General features: G+C 38.5%; 1 protein-coding gene across 2 annotated transcripts in view; it reads left to right on the top strand.

The window, feature by feature from the left end:
- LOC118798298 (fibroblast growth factor 14-like) overlaps window positions 1-17,481 on the top strand; it is a 104,619-nt gene extending 87,138 nt beyond the window's left edge. For both annotated transcript variants that reach the window (XM_036557719.1, XM_036557717.1), the window contains exons 4-5: window positions 13,026-13,224; window positions 14,461-17,481. In XM_036557719.1, the coding sequence (XP_036413612.1) occupies window positions 13,026-13,224; window positions 14,461-14,597 (336 nt within the window). In that variant the 3' untranslated portion in view covers window positions 14,598-17,481. The remainder of the gene's footprint in view (window positions 1-13,025; window positions 13,225-14,460) is intronic.
- Window positions 17,482-20,109: the final 2,628 nt, after the last annotated feature.

The raw sequence follows: 20,109 nt of genomic DNA, 5'->3' as shown, positions 1-20,109 counted from the left end.
TGGATGGCTCTGTAAGTAACAAACAATTAGCTATGAATTTTTCAGAATCAGCCATTTGAAGAGATTCCAGTGGTTTTGTGTGCTTGTGCTAGTCTAATTAGAAGCTGTTGAGAGGCCACAATAAATTATGTATCTTTATATTAATAATACAGACTGACCTGATAAACAGCAGCACAAAACAACACCATGGTTAATATAATAAACACTAGTAAAATGCACCCAAAAGTGCTTCCCCTTTATCATGCTATAACCCAAAATGAACTTTATTTGACAATAACTGATGAAAAGTAAGATTAATTAACAGGAACCAACAAACCACTAAGAGTGCTGGGAAACATCACCTTCCAGTTGGTGTTCTGTCTACTAATATGACATCAGATGTAAAGCTCATATGATTTAAGCATCATTAAATCTTGGACAGCTCTTTTTACTTAAATCATGCAATAGGGCTCTACTAAATCAAAATTCATCAGTTTTATGAACTCAAACACAAAACTGTTGAACACAGTCAGTATGTTTACTTTGGGATAACTGTTGAATATATTTGTTGAATATACAGTCATTATGTAAAAGTCTTTTACACATTTTGTAGATTTACTAAGTGAAAATAAGTTTTCAAATCCCAGACAGTAAACTGAAATATGGCTTTTTTGTGCAAATTTTACAGAACAGTTTCTATTTATTTGCTTAACATATTGGGAAGTAATAGCACATATTAAAGGCGATAACTTTTGCTTGGCCCATATTTTGGCCTATTTCTTACAATATATTAAATTCAGCAAATAAACATTAAAATGTGCAGAGGTTCGTTAACTTATTTACTCTTAAAAAATCATTCTGCATTACAACTGTATATAAGTTTTCTTCACCCAGTTTCAACATTTAAGTGCAAAATAGGAAATTGTGAATTTGCCATTCTAAATTTTCTGCTTTGTTTCTGAATTTCAAAACAGCAAAAACAGTAAATTACCATATATAGGCGGCACGGTGGCGCAGTGGGTTGCGCTGTTGCCTCACAGCGAGAATGGCCTGGGTTCGATTCCCAGTCGGGCGACCAGGGTCATTTCTGTGTGGAGTTTGCATGTTCTCCCTGTGTCTGCGTGGGTTTCCTCCGGGTACTCTGGTTTTCTCCCTCAGTCCAAAAAAAAACATGCAGTCAGGCCAAGTGGACATGGTAAATTGCCCCTAGGTGTGATTGTGTCTGTCTATCTGCTCTGCGATGGACTGGCGACCTGTCCAGGGTGTATCCTGCCTTCCGCCCAATGACAGCTGGGATAGGCTCCAGCACCCCACCGCGACCCAGAAGGATAAGCGGTTTAGATGATGTATGTATGTATGTATATACATATATGTGTGTGTGTATATATATATACATTAGCTATGTCAACTTTTGTTCATTTGTTTTGCACTAAGGGGCTTTTGTTTTTCGCCCCTCTTTGTTGTCAGAGTTGCGTGAAGAAGCATGGTCCCAATCCACCTTCTCCATTAGTGGAGCTTTGAGAAGAGGCTGGGCAGAAGGCGAGCCTCGTTATGTCCAGTTTGTTCCAGTGCTAGCATCATGCCCACTCTCAGACACGGATTTGATCGTACCACCTCACGCTCAGGGTGGTGGTGAGTGGGAGGGCACTGGCTTTTTAGCCAGGGTGAGTGACAAGGTCAAGTGTAACTGAAGGGGCCTGAGGGACTAAAAATAGATCCGTCTTTTCTCCGGCCAGTCAGCAGCATGCAGAGGTTTTAATGAACACGACTGGAGTGCTTTCTCTCACGTAAAACAATGGCCTGTGGATCAAAGCCAAGCTGTTATGGTGACACAAAAGAGGGCACTCTCTGCCAAGGGCCGCACGCCCCATCCATGTTTGTATCTAGCATGAAGCATTAGTTGAGTGTTATGTATCCATAAATATACATCTGATTAACTCTTAGAAGCTGCAGATTCACCAATGATAACAAAAGCATGTTTTTATTTCATCGTGTTTCGCTTATTGAAACAAAAAAGTCAAAAGTATGGATCCTAAACAATCAGTGCCATGAAAACATGTCCAAACATTGAATTTAATCATAATTTCATATATCATAACCATCTACCTAGGTGTCTCAAATAAAAAAAAAAACAATATATATTGCCTTGATTTTGGCCATAAAGAATACAAGAAAATACACAAAGAGTGCCTTGATATTCTATACTATGTGATAACAAAAGCAAGTTTTTCAATTGAGATCATAAAAACATGACCAAACTTTTCATTTAGTTATAATTTATATACCCAAACCGTCTACCTGGCAGTCTTAAGTGAAAGCAATGTATTAGCATGTCAGCCAACATTCAACATTGCTGCATAAAATCTAACTTTTATCTGTCATTTTACGTGTTTTAAAGTTTGTAATTGTGTACTTAAGGTAAAACAGTACATGCTGACTTGATAATATAAGAATATAATAAGATAGAGAATATAAGAAAAAGCTTTTTTGAGCGCCTCCATAATTAAGAAAAAATGGACACACTCATTCGTAAGAGTTTCATTGTATTTCACACACTGAAACATGCAGAGAAATTCTGTTGTAAGTGCGAATCCTGAACTTTCAATCAACACCATATTTATGTTTGTGAGTCAAAGAGGATATCTTTTAGGACGATTAGAATTTGATTAAAAGTTATTATATTGCGTGGAAAGGAAAACTTCCTATTAATAATATTTTTTTCTTGAAAAGAGTCAGAAATGCAGATTTAAACCTGTTGAGGAAGAATGCAAATGTAAACGTGTTCTTTATTTGACTATAAATAATTCTTAAACTATGTAAGTTCATTTAAATAGCAAACAACTCTCGACTTCTAAGCGTTAAGAAAAAGCTCTGTCATAAATAAGATGCACTGTGGGTGCCATGTCTTTAATACCTTGTTTGTGTCTGCCTTGCCCAGTGCACTAATTATTCTATCCAATATACAAGAAGCATCTGTCAAAGCTATTTGCTGTTATGTAACAACATGGCGGTCTCAGTCACCAGATAATATGACTGAAAGAAAGGCTCGAGTTCTCGCTGCAAGGAAGATCCTGTCCCTCTTCACTGATCCACTAATACACTCACCGGATTAACCGGATGAGGTGCACCAGGTGGATGCTCTTTTGGCTTAATGAGGTGGACCTGCACAACATAACCCTCCACTTCTTGGTGCCCCTGTGGTGCCTGGCAAGGCAAGCTACTGCACTGCTTCCACCAGGTCCCCCTGTTGTGCTTTGTTGGCTTGACTGTAGGGAATGACAAATTGCAGCAATTACTTCCAAACGCCGCCTAAGGAAGACTTGACTTCTGTAGAGGCTCTTATTTATTTCATTTCTGTTCACTTCTTTTTCTCTGAGGTCAGCAGGTGGATCCTCATTCTTTTCTTGTTTTGCCCTAAATGACTAATCGTTGCTTAAAGTTACTGACCACACATTTTTACAAGACACTTACAGGGAAAGCCCTTGTCGTGCATTCTTAAAAATAAAGGTGCTATAAAGGATTCTTGGGAATGATGTCATAGAAAAAACACTTTTGGTTTCCTAAAAAAAATCTTTGGTAACACTGTATTTGGAGTGGTTCCTTGTGGATGATTAGTAAACTCTTAACAGAGTATCAGTAACACATCAACAACATATCAGTCTAGTTGCAGTGGTGAAGTGGATTACATTGAGGTAGATATCTTGAAGATATACTAGTGATACATTATTTACATAAAGCAGATATGTTACATGAAGTAGACTTAATATGTTACTTCCATTAAGCAAAACCTAACCTTACCAACCCTTACCCAAAACCTAACCCTAACCGTGGCCCTAACCCTAATGCTAACCTTAACTTCAACTCAAAATCTAATCCTAACTTTCACCATGGTCCTAATCCTAACCCCAACCTTAACAAAATCTAATCCAGTTAAGATCCAGTCACAGAATCTTATCAGCAGTTTGTTGAGATGGTCTGTATTAGACTTGTATTGACTTTTCATGTTAAACATCTACAGATATGAATTTGGACTCCAAACAGAGTAAAAATAGCTGAATTCAGGAGACTATAAACAAATTTTATTTATGCGGTTAGTTAATAATACAATCTACTGAACGTATTCACTGCTGCTACATCATTGATATGTCGTTGATGTGTTACAGAGAGTCTGCTGAGTGTTTATTTCATCTAAAAAGGACCACTCAAAATAGTGTCACCAAATCTTTCAACGGATAGTTCTTTAAGGAAGCACTACTGTGGTAAATGAGTTGTGTGTACTTTACTAAAGATTAAAGAACCTTCACATGTATGAAAGGGTTTTCCTTGAACTGCAAATCCAAGTAAAGATTTATTTAGGAAACTTTTTAATAGCCAATTTACACAAAAAATCTCATGTTTAACATGTTGTAGTGATAAATTGTGCTATGACAAATTGTCCATAGCAACAGATTGGCTACAATCTGTAACTGTATACCTACAAGGTAGGTGTACCACATAAACTGGAAACTCAGGGCCAGATGCACTTACAAGCACAAATGCAGCACAAAATGTGCCTTGAGATAACTGCAGTAGGTGCTTGAAGACCAGTGGTGGACAAAGCACACAAATCCAGTACTTGGGTGAAAGTAGAGATAATTTTGGTGAAATATTACTCAAGTAAAAATATGCATACTTTAATGAGATTTTTACTTAAGTTAAAGTGCAAAGGTACTTGTTTTAAAATATTATTGAGTATTAAAAGTAAAAGTGTCTTCAGTTTAGGAAGTGGGTAAAATTTCACCATCCAAACTCCTGAGATGTGTCTGATTTAAAAATACCCCACACGATGTTACTGCATTTTCTTTACTTCTGAGTTACCCAGGCCTAGCTATAGTTGCTAAGCAACAATTAAACATTCAGATTTAGGGGAGAGGTTTAGTAAAGGTGTGCTATGATTGGTTTGATTAATTTGTCAAAGTGCATCATATTCTTTCACATACTATGGAAAATCTATTACAACTCTGTTTGGTATCATTTGATATGTTGTCTTTGTACTATTTTCAATTAAATATAGGGTTTAAATGATTTGCACATCATTGTATTTTTCAACTGTTGTGTACTTTGCAGAATCTTGTAGAAAGTAGTGGAGTAAAAAGTAGGATGTTTTACTGTGACATGTAGTGGAGTAGAAGTACAAAGTCTTAAATGGCTAGGGCCCACTGACAGGCCCAAAGTTGTATTACACACGTCTATAACCTAAGAATAGCTCAGCTAGTTTGCATTGAAGTCCCTGTAGTTACTGAATAATAAGCCTTTGTATGTAATAAGCATGAGATTTTAAAAGGTTAAAAAATGTAAATACTTTAGTAAAGTACAGGAAATGAAAGTTTAGTGACAAAGAGATAGCGAAAAGTTAACAAATGAAGTTCTTTACCGTCAAACCATTCTTTAGGGATGATACTTAACTCTGGCTAAGAGAACAGAGTTTGTGAACCGATAACATGGACTGTGCACGCATATTGGGGCTGCATTTTCTTCCGTACATTTGATCCTCAGTGTTATTCTGTTGGTAAACCTTCTTTGGAGGCTTGTGCCTACATGTAACTGCCGTGTCTGCTGCTGTTATTAAAGTAAGTCTCATAGCAACGTGTCTTTTGAGACCATAATGCAAATTTATGCTTGATTTTATGCGGAAGAAAATTGGCTTAAATCCGGCTGCCACTAGTTGCTCAGACTTGAGTGCAATATGTAATCAGCACATAAACATATGTCTCCACATAGTTTAAGTGATCCTCTCATGTTTTGTGCAGTCTTCCCTCAAATGCATATGCATGAGGAAGAGAAGCACCTTTTGGATTTCACTATGCACACGCCTGCATAACACCAATGCAAAGAATGCATCCGATTTGCGCCTGAAACTGCAGCAAAAGGCTCAGTACATCAGACCACAGTGTGTTTTGTTCTTAGTTCTCTGAAGTAATCCTGGTTATTTTACCAAGTAGGCCAAATCCATCTATGTCATGCCTTGGCTTTGAAGTGAGTGACATCTAGATGACTTCCAGTCAGGTACAGTCCCTTTTCTGCTAACATGGGCCAGTTCACTTTAAACTGACCTCTGCTGAAGTGATATCAAAACCAGATGTGAAGATGTGTCACAGCCCATCCAGTTGGCTCTGACTTCAAAGGCCTTCAGCTGACAGACGTTCTTACCTTCATATTCTCATTTAGTTTATTTGGCATTTAGGACTTCCTGATAGACATAATTAATGTGTGTGCTGTTTAACCAGTCCTGATCCTTCAAAGTCCATTTTGCATTGTCTTTTTTCCATAGAGGGCATGCTTTGTGCACTGTGAGAGCATAAGAAAAAGGCTTAAGCTAGCACATGAAGTGATGTCACTCTCTAGTCTGGTTATTGCAAATAATAACTATGATTTCATCTAAATTTTGATATACATATGGGTCATTCTATTGAACTGGTTCAAAGTCCGAGTTGAAAACACATTTCAAACTTTTAACTGACTTGGACATTAGACTAAAATGCTTTTGCTTCGAGTGTCCCTGTGCCTTAGTTATGTTTACTTTATTGAAATAGATAATTGAACATTTTTTCACTACTGAAACTTTACCAAATGTTGACAATTTTAGCTCATTTTGAACATAACTCAAAAATGCTAGCCAGTACTTGACTAGCAAACACAGCTTTGAACTGCTGTACAAACATTAAACCATAATATGTTTAATAAAAGACAAAAAATTAGTTTTTTTTGTGTTAATTACAAAAATGTAAATACAACATTCAACATTAAACACATGGAAAACACATTAAACACGTGTGAACACATTTAATTGCAGAAAATATGTTTCGGTAGTGACAATTCTTAATGCTACACACTGATTTTCACACTTTGGGACACATTTACTTCAAAACAATGGGATCTAACTACTTACCATGTGGCCATGAGGGACAGGGATGCAGTCTTGCTTCTTGCTCTAAAATGCAGGGGTGTGGCTAAAACAAGGCTCTGCCTATGGACTAAACCTCTGTGACATGAAAACATGAGACAGCATTTCTGAATAAAGTTTTTTTTTTATCTAATATTGAAACTCATGATAAATCAAAATCTTTCAACTTTAAAAGAAACTATTTTGAATAAAATATAGCCATACCCATCTCCCAATAGATAGTACCCTATAATGATGACTCTGTGTATATTTAGCTTATTACTGTCTCAACTAATGCCTCGGGTTGAAATAGGTCATAAGATAATCCTTGTCATTATCAATGGTCTGAATACTTAATTGGTTTGATTTTTTCTTTTTTTTTACTGTGAGACCACAATTTGAACTAATTTGGTAGAATGGTCCACATATCAGTTTTCAAATCACCTTTAAAAATGAATGAAACATACTGGTATAAATGGGCTAGTGGGGCTTACCCGCCTTCTCTGTCAAACAAAAACGGCATGAAAATGAGGTTTTATTTTTGGTGCCCACGTTGGTCTACTTGCTATTAATAACTGACTAGAAGCTGATTATTTTAGACTTATGTACACCCAAAAAAATAGCACCACTAAAAGCTCATAAGAAAAATACTAATTGGCTCAGAACTGGCTGATTTACATGTAGGCCAATCTGGAGACTGACTCAACCAGTTTGTGGTTATGTTCCAAGTGCATTGTGATGTATTATCCAGTTTGAAACATCCCATGGATTCATTATGCATTTGGGCTATTACTGTATTTTAAGCCCATGGTGCCTTGCTCTCCCTTACTGCAGTCTGCAGTCAGTACTCGTTGGGGTGGGTAGGACTGGTTCTGAAATCTAATTGGCTGACATGCTAAAAGTCATAAAATAATTTTGCTTACACAGAGAGTCAGATGCAGTCGAATTGTTTTAATTTGCTTCATAAGAAACCTGTATTAGTCTGATTTACACTACTGCAACACCTTTAGATAAGATGTGGCTTATAATTTGCGTATTGCTGTTTTACAGAGTAATTGTCTGGTGTTATTTTTTTAGCCAATCCAATTATGACCAGCCTTAACTAGAAAGAAGAAAATTTCTACAGCAAATATCAGAAATACAGTCAGAATTTACTCATAATATTCACAAGTTATGATTACATGCACGCAAAACTCTCAGTAAAGTGTGGTATTGCAAGAGGTGCAGTCAAATTGTGCTGTTTACATAATCATATTTTAGTTAGACAACCAGTCTTAGGTATTCTTTGGAAATGATTCATTTTACATGGGGCTTCTCCCCCAGGACATCTGTAATGTTTCTGACTGTTTCCTGCAGGATAAGTTTAAACTAGAAGGGAAAGCTCGTGAACCAACTTTAAGTTGCTATGAAATCCCAGGTGGTTACTAAGATGTTCCTTGGCCATCGCTATGGAATCCCAGGCAGTCATTGTAGTGTTGATAAGCTGTTGTTATAGTATCCCAGGTGGTTGCTAAGCTGTTGTTATTTCAAATAGCCACCCTTAAGTATCCACCTAAAAGTGCTTGTAGTTTTTTCTAAAAAAAATTTCCTACCTTCAAGATACATCAGTTAAAGTTTATCTTGACTGGAAAATCTCACTCTTGAGACTATTGTGGCTCCACTGTAGGAGGCAAGTGGGCATGTGTACAACATATTTTATACATATATATGGTTTGTATCATATAGTCCTTTAGTTAATAAGCAATTAGTTGTATTAACCTGTAAAATTAGAAAAAACAAGCACTTTGGTTAATAAGTATTTTGTATCTGAGAAAGGAAGACAAAGCAAGCTCTCAATTTATTGTACACATTTAAGACAGACATTTAAGTTATATACAAATGTTTGGCCATCCATATGACTGAATACATGTATGTGTGTGTGTGTGTGTGTGTGTGTGTGTGTGTGTGTGTGTGTGTATTTGTGTGATTGTATAGTCTTTATCATCAATACTGAAGGGCAAAGCTGAACCATCTCTGGGAGGTGTGTAACCTCTGGGAGGTCTAGTAATGCTAGCAAGCAGGAGCTCCAGTTCCTCTGAGTGAGCTGAAGTGTCTACCAATTAGCCTTAGCACATAGCATCATTCCGCTTCCCCTTGGCTTGTTTCAAAGCTCTGATCTTTGTTAAGGGCTTTCAGTCTCTAATGATGTGCCTGCGCTACATGGCTACGGGTGAAGAGGAGATTTTTTTCTTTTCTTTTCTTTTCTTTTCTCAGCAGCTTTGAAAGCCCATTAGCTTTAAAGCGTTTCCAAGGTGCTTCTCCGTACTCGAAATGGGGAAAGTAAATATCTTTTTACAGTATTGTGCTCCCCCATCCGTGTTAGAGGTGTCTAGGCCAGAAGCAAGCCTGTCGTTTGAAGGCTTGCCCACATCCCAATCTTTTTTGGCACACGCAAAAAAAGTACATGCCTCTCCTTCTGAAAAATTCAAAAGCTGCGGAGGATGCCCTTTTAGTCTTTAAAGTTTTATGCCGCCACGCAGCCTGACTCAGTTCGGCTCTCTGCCTCTGTACCTACCTCCTTTATTTTACTTTATTTGTTTACTTTGCCCACAATTCCCCAGGGTTATTAGCACTCGTGGCGCTGTACAGTGTTAGAGCACTCCTACTCACTGTGCCGTCGTGAGGAGAGAACCACGTCCCTTGGGAGCTTTACAGCTGAAAAGTGATTTTCTCCATTACCGCTGGTTTCGTCTCCCAACTATTGAGCTTTTACCTCATCCTGACCATCGGCGACAGCAAATCAAAGCCCTTGGGGGAAAATATGGAAATGTTATGCAGCCGAATTTTGAATTAGAGAGACGTCAAAACCATTTTCCTGAGAGCCAGGAGGTTAACTGTGAGTTGCTATGACGGCAAACACAATAGAAGAAGAGCCCCCCCAGAGAGAGGTCTGAATGATTGCCTGCTCTTGATTATGGATGTATGTGAATTGAAAAAGCCTTGGCTAATTAACGTCCTAGCTGTGACGCAGGAAAATAAATACCGCTGCTAAGCGAAGGGGGTGGTTTCTCAGCGAATGGTACAGATTGTCCAGTACCTTAAGAATGGCCAAAGTGGACTTCTTGGCTTTTGATTCAACCCCCCACCAAAGGACATGACCAGTCGCAAGTTCAGCAATTCCACAAGGACAATCGAGCACCTTGTTAGAAGCCTTGTATAGGGATTTAGCTGCTCTGTCACAAAAGAATAAAGAACATTTTTCCTCTCCTCTTTGTGTGGTCAGAATGAAATGAGACGCTCCTCTGGCCATTGGCAGACATTGATTGAGTACCCGTGATGGCTCTCGGCAGAGAGGGAAGGGGGAGCCCCTGTTGCGCACGCTTCCCTGAACGGATTCTCTCTGCATGGATAATTCATTTGTTCTTCCGATTGTTGTCGCTGTTTATTTTAGAAGCTTGAAAGTAACGGCTGGCAGATATGTTGAAAATGGTATTCCACAAGCTATGTTACTGCAGCACATCATCTGTGTTTATGATTTTGGTACTGATTGATTCCTTTAAAGCCCTTGAAAATGCATGCTGTCGAGCGTTTTCCATCCTGCTGAGGCTTTCATTCCAATCATGTATAAGTGCAGTTCTATGTGCAGCCAACTTCCCTAAATTGCATGTTCCTTTTTTTTGAACTCTTGCTTGTGTTACCTTGGCAACATCTCATGGGCCATACAAGATATCTTTAGGTGACGAGGGGAAAAAAACTACTAGAGCTTGCTAGAAATTCAGGTAACATTTACTGTAAATCCTGTATTCACAATGCTTTATACAGCGCCCTCCACAAATATTGGCACCCCTGGTAAACATGAGCAAAACAGGCTGTAAAAATTCTTTCTTGTTGATCCTTTTGATCTTTCATTCAAAATGTTTAACACAAATCTAACCTTTTTTGAAGTACAATGATTGAAAAAGAACTTAATCTTGTCAGGAAATAAATATTTTTTTTCTCAAATCTGTGTGTGCCACAATTATTGGCACCCCTTCATTCAATACTTTGTGCAGCCTCCCTTTGCAAATATAGCAGCTCTGAGTTTTCTACACTGTTAGAAATAAAGGTACTGTGCAGGTCCCCTCAGAGGTACAACAGTCCAATTGTGTACCTTAAATAAGGTTTTCTTAGTGGAAAAGTATAAATTTGTATCTGTTCATAATCTAATGTTGTAAAACAGAACAGAACAGAATGACAGGGTGTGTGGAGTCAGTACAACTTAGAAAATATCATTTCAGTGGATTATGGTACAATTATGTTCCCGAACCAAAGGTACTGAGATGTACCCTTGCGGGTACCACCCCAGTGACAAGAGGGGTACTGCCCCAGTGACAGTTTCATACCTTTTTTCTGAGAGTGTACTGTAATGCTCAGTAAGACTAGAGAACACATGGTAAAGGATCTGAGACCAGTCCTCCATACAGAACCTCTCCAGATTCCACACTCAAGGTCTTCAGCTAATCCCACAGGTTTTCTGTGGGGCTTAGATCATGGGACTGGGGTGGCCATGGCAGAACTTTAATTCTGTGGTCAGTGAACCATTTTTGTGTTGATTTTGAGGTGTGCTTTGGATCATTGTCCTGCTCCAAGATCCAAACTATGGCCCAGTTTAAGCTCCCTGGCTAAGGCAGTCAGGTTTTGATTTTATGTCTGCTGGTACTCTATGGAGTCTGTGATACCACTTATCCACATAAATTGTCCTGGGCCTTTAGAAGACAAACAGCCCCACAACCTCATAGATCCACCACTGAACAGATATTATGATGATATAAACAGATTTATTGTATTGTGGTACCTGACTTAATGAATCGCATTTATTAGTCCAAATTTGTACCCTAAAGAAAGATTTTGTTCCATTTAAAAAGCAATGAAGTGGACAAAATAATCAGAATACACATTGATTAGTTTTAGTAATTCAATAACATTGTTTTCATTATGTTATATACTGTGCAAAAGTCAGAGACTGCCCTTCATATTTTAAATTCCAGTCAAAACAGCCATTAAATACAAGTTATTTTAGTCCAAGTTATTTTTCAGGAGATAGTTCTGAGAAGATGAGATGTAGATATAATCCACTTGCATAAGGAAAATCATAGGAAAATAAGTGAAAATGCTGTAGTTTCCAAAACCAGAGATCAAAGGATTATCAAAAGATATCGAAAAAAATGTGACACCTGAAATAAAACATGTGACTTTCAGATAAACAGTACTTAAGACTTCTATCTTTGAGAGATAGGAACACCACTCTTGCTTCAGATTTGAAAAAAATCCACAATGTATGTCCATCCGTCCACTGTGAGAAGACAATGCTGTGAGTCTGAAAGGATGTGCAGATGTCAAGAAGCTGTTACCAAGACTATTTCCTGAAAATGACCAAAATTGAAAAATTTGCAAATTAACCAAAGAAGCTGGTGTTGTTCTCAGAACAATGAACTGAATGTGTTTCGGATTACTTGGATTGTGACTGAGGACTGAACTGAACCCTGCAGATTTCTTTGAAAAACTGAAGGCCAGTCTCCTGAAAAGACTGAAAGCTGTGTTAAAGGCTCTCTGACTTTTGTACAGTACGGTACAACATATCATTATATGAGATATAATAAATAAATAAACAGACATTGCGCACTAAAATGAGCAGAAATGCCGTAATTAAGTTTGTTCCCTGTAGAGTTTACTTTTCACTTAGAAAATCAGTGAAACATCTAATTTGACCAAGATTGTTCAAACTTGATTAATATTTAATATTATTCCATGTATATAGTCAGTGCGTTAAAGAATAGTGGTATTAATCATTTATCACATTAATATATTGTTATAATTATAACTAAAAACTGTGTAATTACCTAAGTACAACTTTGACATCCCTAATAATAATAACAACACTGTATGCAAAAAACAAGCTTAATTATGTCCCTGCACAAGCAGCATGTGATGGCAAGCATGTGATGTTCAAGCTAACTTGAGAAAAGGGTTGAGGGAAATTTCTGCAGTGTCAGATGTCAGATCATGATCCGCTGGGATTACCAGGAAACACTGGTGCAAAATCTCTGACGAAACTAATGAAAAGTAGTTACATCATCTTCTGAACGCCTTCTCTTTTGTCTTGCAGGAGCTTTTCACGGCAGAATGCAAGTTCAAAGAATCGGTTTTTGAGAACTACTACGTCATCTACTCATCCATGCTCTACAGACAGCAGGAGTCTGGTCGAGCCTGGTTCCTGGGTCTCAATAAAGAGGGCCAGCCCATGAAGGGGAACCGAGTGAAAAAGACTAAACCAGCTGCACACTTTCTTCCCAAGCCCATAGAAGGTACCACTTTGGATTGCTCATGACTGTGTTCAGTGCTTTTCTCTTGCCAGGTCTGCTAGTTGCCTGTGAGTGATTGGATCTAAAGTTTAAAGCAATTCGCAAAAAGTAATTAGCGTGCTTAAAGTGACAAAGTGCTGTAAGATGTTTCAAAGTGAAATTTGCAGTGAACACCTTTGGGAAGAACTATCAAAGGATTGGTAGCTATAATCTTGGTCAGGAGTCAGGCTTCCTCTTCACTCTTAAAGGGGATATTTAGCCCATTTTTTTTATTTCTTCATAATTAAATCATTAAGATGTAAATAAAGTCATTGGGGGTGGTTTTATATGACGCTTCATTCTGGAGAAAAGAGTCAGAATTATTACAGTGGTGGTGATAAAATAGTGATCAAACGTTTCTACAAGCCTCAAAAGAAAGTTACTACATGAAATGGTTGCAAATACATTGTTTCATGCCTGAGTCATTGTTTTATGATAGTATTTGGTCTAAAACATATTAAACCCCTTAAATAGCCAGCGGGCCCCAAGTTTTATTGCATATCTCTATACCCTGAGAATAGCTCAGCCAGTTTGCATTGAAGTTTTTGTAGTTATTGAATAATAAATCTTAGTTGTAATAAGTCTGGGATTTGAATGGGTTAACATCTTTGATGGTAGAGAGGTGCATGCAGCGTTTTGTAATGCAAGATATTCCCCAATGAAAATGTATTTTCCTGGATCTACCACAGCATCACACATAGAAACTCAAAAGACGTGTAGATGAACTGCTCGTTTTTGACTGTTAATAAAAAGGCTGTATTTGTGTTGCATTAACTCCTGGTTCCTATCTCCACCATCATAAAGATATCAGTCAGTAAAGTTACTCAACAATTCACCATTTCAGATCAAAACCAGTCTAAATGACTTTGCTTGCATTTCAATGATTTAATTATGCAGGAAGTTTTGAAAAATCTGTGGGACTCCATTTAAAAATAGAGCTACCTAAATAGTTCTTGGGTTGGATGTGCATCTCTTTAAGTGGTATAGAACCTTTACATTATGTGGAGATTCTCTAAACAGTAAAAAGGCTCTTCAGGCTCTCACATCTCATTTCCAAAGAATGGTCCTTTAATGAACCATCCATTTAAAGGTTCTTTAGGGAACCAAAAGTGCTTGCTTTGCAACGTCTATCCCAAGAACATTTTTGGCCCCTTTACTTTTTAAGAGTCTAAATTCTCATGTTTGTTCTTTTATCCACAGTTGCCATGTACCGCGAGCCCTCGTTGCATGATGTGGGTGAAGCAGTCCCCAAGGCTGGAGTCCCTCCCAGCAAAAGCACAGAGCCGGTGGTCATGAACGGCGGCAAGCCTGTCAGCAAGCCTGACAAGGAGACATAGCCCTGCACCCCCCACCTCCCCTCCCCTCTTGAGGGAGTCTCCACGTCCACAACTCTCGAAACAAAAAAAAACTCGCACTCGGCTGTCCGTGGCTTTGAACCACGAGTAACGACGACAAAGAAAAAAAACTCCCTCCTCTACCACTCTTCCCCCCAAGAGTCTAGCCCCTGGCACGATTGAACTAAGGGGCGGGTGTGGCTGGAGGACAAGGCTGAATTGCTTGGAAGGACTGCAAGAGTGTGGAGGAGATGGGAAAGGAGGTTGAGGAGGAGGGAGAGGAGGAGGGGACCGCTGAACGCTCAGCACTAACAAACTCTGTCATTGGAATGCCCTATGCGATACGGAATGCCTTTTCAAAGCTCCCTTTTCTTTCATTTCCCCTTTCTTTCCTGTGACAATCCTCTGTGAGAATGACATATTTTCATCTGCCTCGTCTGGTAGCTTTTTGCCTGCTGACAGCTACCCACAATTCTTCTGTTGGACCTTTCATGTTACTGTTCTTTTTCTTTTAGAATACCACAGCACACCAGCATTTGTCTGGATAGATTGTTGTACAGACACAGATCAACTCTGTCATTGTTGTTACCTGTGTCTTGTTTGCCTATCTTTTTTTTTTTCCTTTTATGTGTCCTTTCCTATCACATTGTTTTCTGTTAGCCAGCTTATCCAGGACTGAGGATTGTTGTGTGCTTTTACATTACACAAATTACGTGAAGAGTAGCTTGGAGATGAGAAGAAGCTGTCTGCTGTGTCTCGCTTCTTTAGACGTGTTTACAGTGCGGCAACATGGTAACGATTGTTTGAAGCAGCAAAATTAGATAGAGGACCACCTCTTTGGTTAGTTTCTCCTTTTTAATTATCATTGCACTTGAAGAATGGCTCACAGAACTGCAGGGAAAGTTGGCAAAGATGTTACAGGTTGTAGTCGAAACCTCGCAAGGACCGTCGAGAGACGTGGCATCGATAATCTTGTCGCTAGGCATTCAGGGTGGACGCGGCTCCTTCACAATGGAACGCTATACATATCACAGACACCCTTGATTTTATCTGCCAGTCTCGGCTCACTTACCTGACTCACAGATTATACAAGCCAGTTACCTCACTTTGGCGTCTGAAGTCAATAGTTACCGGCCTTTAAGGTTTTTCCCCAATTTTGGGCTCTTTCTGATAAATCAGATCTTGTTGTAACTAATAGGTGAAGCCCTCGACCAACGACTGCGATTGTTTGTTGAAATGCCCGATGTAAATAAACAAAAACGCAGTTGTCCTTAGCCAGGCCTGGGGAGGATGGGTGAATGTATATTGATGCTGTCGCACAGGTCATGGCCACGTTTCGAGAGATGGACTTAAGGTAGTGCTGTTCTCTTTGCCTTTTCATTGTAGCAGAAGAGATGGCAAAAAAATTAAAAATGGTAGCAGTTTCAACCTTACAAAAGCAAGGAAAGGTGCAGCATCGGCCCGCAGGTTGATATGAAAACTGTGTTTATTTTTAAGATGCTGTTTTTTACGCTAGAGTTAGCAGCATGTCAGGACGTTTTCCAAGTTGGCGTAGATTATAAGTTGATTATTACTCCACATATAAAAGGACGATCAGTTACTGTTTAGCATAGGGTGCTTCCTCAACGGTCTCCTTAAGGAGCATAGTAGCATGTTTGACTTGTTTTGATGTTTGTTTCATTTTGTTTTTCTCTTTGTCCACAGACGATGTTAGAGCGTTTGTACTTACCATCTTAATCTACGTTTTAAAAAAAGGGTATTTAAATATCACTGTGCATCAGTAAAGCTGTTTATAGGACTTGGAGATTTAGAGTACCTTGAAAGCAATTCACAGTTTAATAATGAAGCATTTTCACCTTGCTTATTTAACAATTCTACGTTGTAATCTGCCATCTTGAGAGGTTTTTGTCATTCTAAAAGCAAGTATAGTATTATCATATTTAACTGTACCCCATGTTCAAATCGGTTGCGCCATGCTATTCCACTGTTTTGCTGAATTTGAGGTGTTGAGAATCTTTCATTACAATTGTTATCTATTTAGAGGTGCGAATGCTGTCACGCTAATATTAATTGGTACACTTAATTTCAGAGCAGAATGATGTTTCTGTTTAAGTTGCTAAATAGCAACATTAGTAATTCATCTGTTGGCTTTTATGTTTCTCTGTCAGCTGTTTTCTTAATGGGATATCTTAGAGTGTCTAAAACAGTGATATATTTTCTCCCATTTACCAGAACGACTGAAGTGTTTTTCTGTTTTAAAGCTGTTTCTTGTATGCTCATCCTAAAGTGTGCACATTTCTTTCTGCTGGGCCCTCGTACTGTATATTTTGCCCTGCTGACCAGTGAACTGGTTCCATAGAGGACTGGATTTATTTTTGTAAAATGACTGCTATGTAAATGTACAATCTTTGCTCTTCGTTTATATATCCTCCTGTAATGTTCCTCCCCCCGTTTCGTTTTCTTTTCCATACGTATTTACGTATTTGTACGTTTTCTTGTAGCCGTGGCCGTTCATCTCACATAGACGTGTAGATCTCAGAGAGGACTCTGTTTTCCCTGTCTTTTCTATGTGTCGAGAATATTAACGGCAGGATGATCTGTACTATTTTTCCCTTCTTTTTTGTCTTTGGTTTCTTCTCTGGGGTTTCCATACTTGGTTCATCTACATGTTTCAACTGTTGCATGGTAATAAAGGGGGAAGGCTATTGGAGACCTGCATGTGGTAGGCTATGTGTATCAATACAAACAAGTGATTTAAAAAAATGTTGGTATGTACCGCTAAACTTTACATACAGTACATATATGCAAAAAGAGTCTGCACTGTACAGTTTATGTCAAATCCATTGTATACACAGAGATAACATATTGAATAAATCATTTATATAAAGGCGCACAGTTTGATCAGAGGCTCTCCTATAAAACTCTATGTCTTCTGGTTACTTAAACAATGACAAGACATCTATACACTGTGGAAAGTATCTATACTTCACTGGGCACTCTGCGTAATAAGAACACCTACGACTTGATTATGTTATTTATTATTTATATGCTACACTGAGATAATCAAGGTGGCTATTGTAGTGATAAAATAGCAACTGGTGAGACTTTTATGTTAAATATGACCTAATCTCACTGCCCACCCGCTCAGATATGTCTTCATCCTTAAGTAGCCTTTTCATTCTTCTTTGTGACATCTTGGTTTTTTTTGCTGTTCTTGGAATTGTTTTTTCATCTTCACATGATCCACACAAGCAATTGCTACAGTCATTAGGTAAAATGTAATGAACTCCATAGCTATGCTGAATTTTAAGCGTTAATCTCTCAAGGCTGATCTTATTCATATTTCCATTCCATCGTAAACAGAGCAGCAGTTACACACCAACGCCCACACAGGCATCTGAATGTAACTGCTATATCATTTGAGGTGGAATGAGAAATGAGAATAAGACACTAACTTCAGCTTCATCTAATCTCTATCCACTGTACAAGACTCCTCTTGAGGTGGGGGCTGAGGGTTTAACCCTTAAATTACTATAGATATATTCTTGAATTTATACATTCATAGTTTGACTGAGTGTTCTTGTGCTTATATGCATGAGTCTATATATAAGCTGACAAGAATTCTCCATTCTGATTACTCTCTGGTATTACTCAAATCTGTCACTAATTTGAACGAACTTGCATCCTAAAACGACCCAAATGTGCACAGCTTAATCAATAATGTCACTTGAATGAATCACGTCCATCATGAACAACAAACATACTAACCAGCAGTACAAGCCTTAATCGTGAAGATAATTCACTCTAAGCAGCTCTCAGCTGTTCATTATTCAAGCAAGATAAGGGTGAAAAAGGGTCAGATGCTTTTGCACTGTTTACTGCACTAACTTCGGGTTCGGCACTGCTGCCACGTTAATACTGAATGATGTGTTTCTGCATGCACAGTGGAAAAAACCCACATGAATTCCGACCTGAACTTTCCAATTGAGGTCGCTCGGCCACAAATCGGATATGCATCCCATCTAGGAGCACATTTGAAAGTGACTTGCATCTGCATTGAAAAGATCAGATTTGCGTGTCCAAACAGCTGATCTGTGTCACATTAGGGCAAAAAATGGATTTGTGCTACTTCAGTCAGGTAATGTGACTGTAGCCATAAGCATTTAGCATTTAAGGAAATTCTCAGTAATTTAAATTAGGATTTGAGTTTAATGTCATTCATGATACTTTGAAGCAGCTTTTGAATTGGTAGCAATTGTAAAGGATTCCTTTGACGTGGAAGTTAGAACTAGGTAGCTAAAAAACAAAGTGCTTGAAAAGAAAATGAAGTTCCCCACAAAAGAAGATTTAATTAAAAAAAAATCCAAAAAATAATGGCACATTTTGGGTTCACTGTCCGTTTAGTCATCATCACCTAGCCCACATGTTGGCTCCCATAGCCGGAATGCCAAGTCTTCTGACTGCTGTCTTCTTTGGCAATAATGTAGACAAGAGAGAAGAAAGAGAACACTGAGCTACGTTCATGTATTGTTCCATTGGAATGGTTTTGCAGGGTTTTGATCATGAAAAAGGGATCATTTGCTCTTAGGTTATTTGTGATGTTACCATGGCTGACTGGGCAGAGCACATATGAGCTCAAGTTCATCTCAAGTTCGGAATAAGTCTACATTTTATATTCAAACTTACTGTACTCATATGGTTTTAATGGAATGAACATTTTTGAATATCAATTTTGATCGATTTAGTAACTATCACATTTAGTACCAGTTAACTTACTCTTCACAAACTCACTGTTTTCCGGGTAAGAGTTACAAGGTGAAATGAGACTTGGCTAGTAAAGTTTACTGAGATGAAAAAGATGATTAACATTTCAAACTGACTCCTTCTTGGTATAAACTTCAAACCTTGACCCACTATGGCTTTTAGTGCTTTGGTTCTGGGTTTACTTTAATGCAGCAATGGAGAGATGATGAATGGCAGTGCTGGAAGTTGTTGAGTACATTTTGGACGCTGTGTATCATTTGCTGTGCGATAATGCTAGACATTGGTTCTGCTAGTTGTTAGCCATGTGACCACCGCTTTAAATGTAAAAGTCTGGTGTATTTTGTTTAGAGTAGTCAGGAGTGAACCGAGTTGTGTTGAGTTACTGAGGTTCTTGACCTATAGGGGTCGGGACCCCGTAACGTGTCGGCAATGTGGTCCCCAGGGGGTCGTGAGAGTGGCGCTACCGCCATTAAATTATGAGAAGAGGACACAAGTGAGGACACAAGCTGAGTGGCTCCACCTACAGGCCACAGAAGTCATGCTAATGTCGATAATGTCGATTTCCTTTGGGTGAGCTCATTACTGAAGGAAGGTCTTGACCTTGTCCTGACCCCTGAACTTTAAGCGTTTTTTCAGTGTCAGGCTAAAGATTTGAGGTTTGTGGTGCTATAAGCAATGCAGGCCCAGTAAGTGAGCAGCCTTACTACTTGATTGTTTTCTATAATCTTTTTAGTGTGTATATTGGTGTGTG

The sequence above is a fragment of the Colossoma macropomum genome, unplaced genomic scaffold (genome assembly GCF_904425465.1).
Source record: "Colossoma macropomum unplaced genomic scaffold, Colossoma_macropomum, whole genome shotgun sequence".
NCBI lineage: Eukaryota > Metazoa > Chordata > Actinopteri > Characiformes > Serrasalmidae > Colossoma > Colossoma macropomum.
The sequence above is the reverse complement of the archived record's forward strand: the minus strand, read 5'-3'. Positions and strand labels throughout refer to the sequence as shown.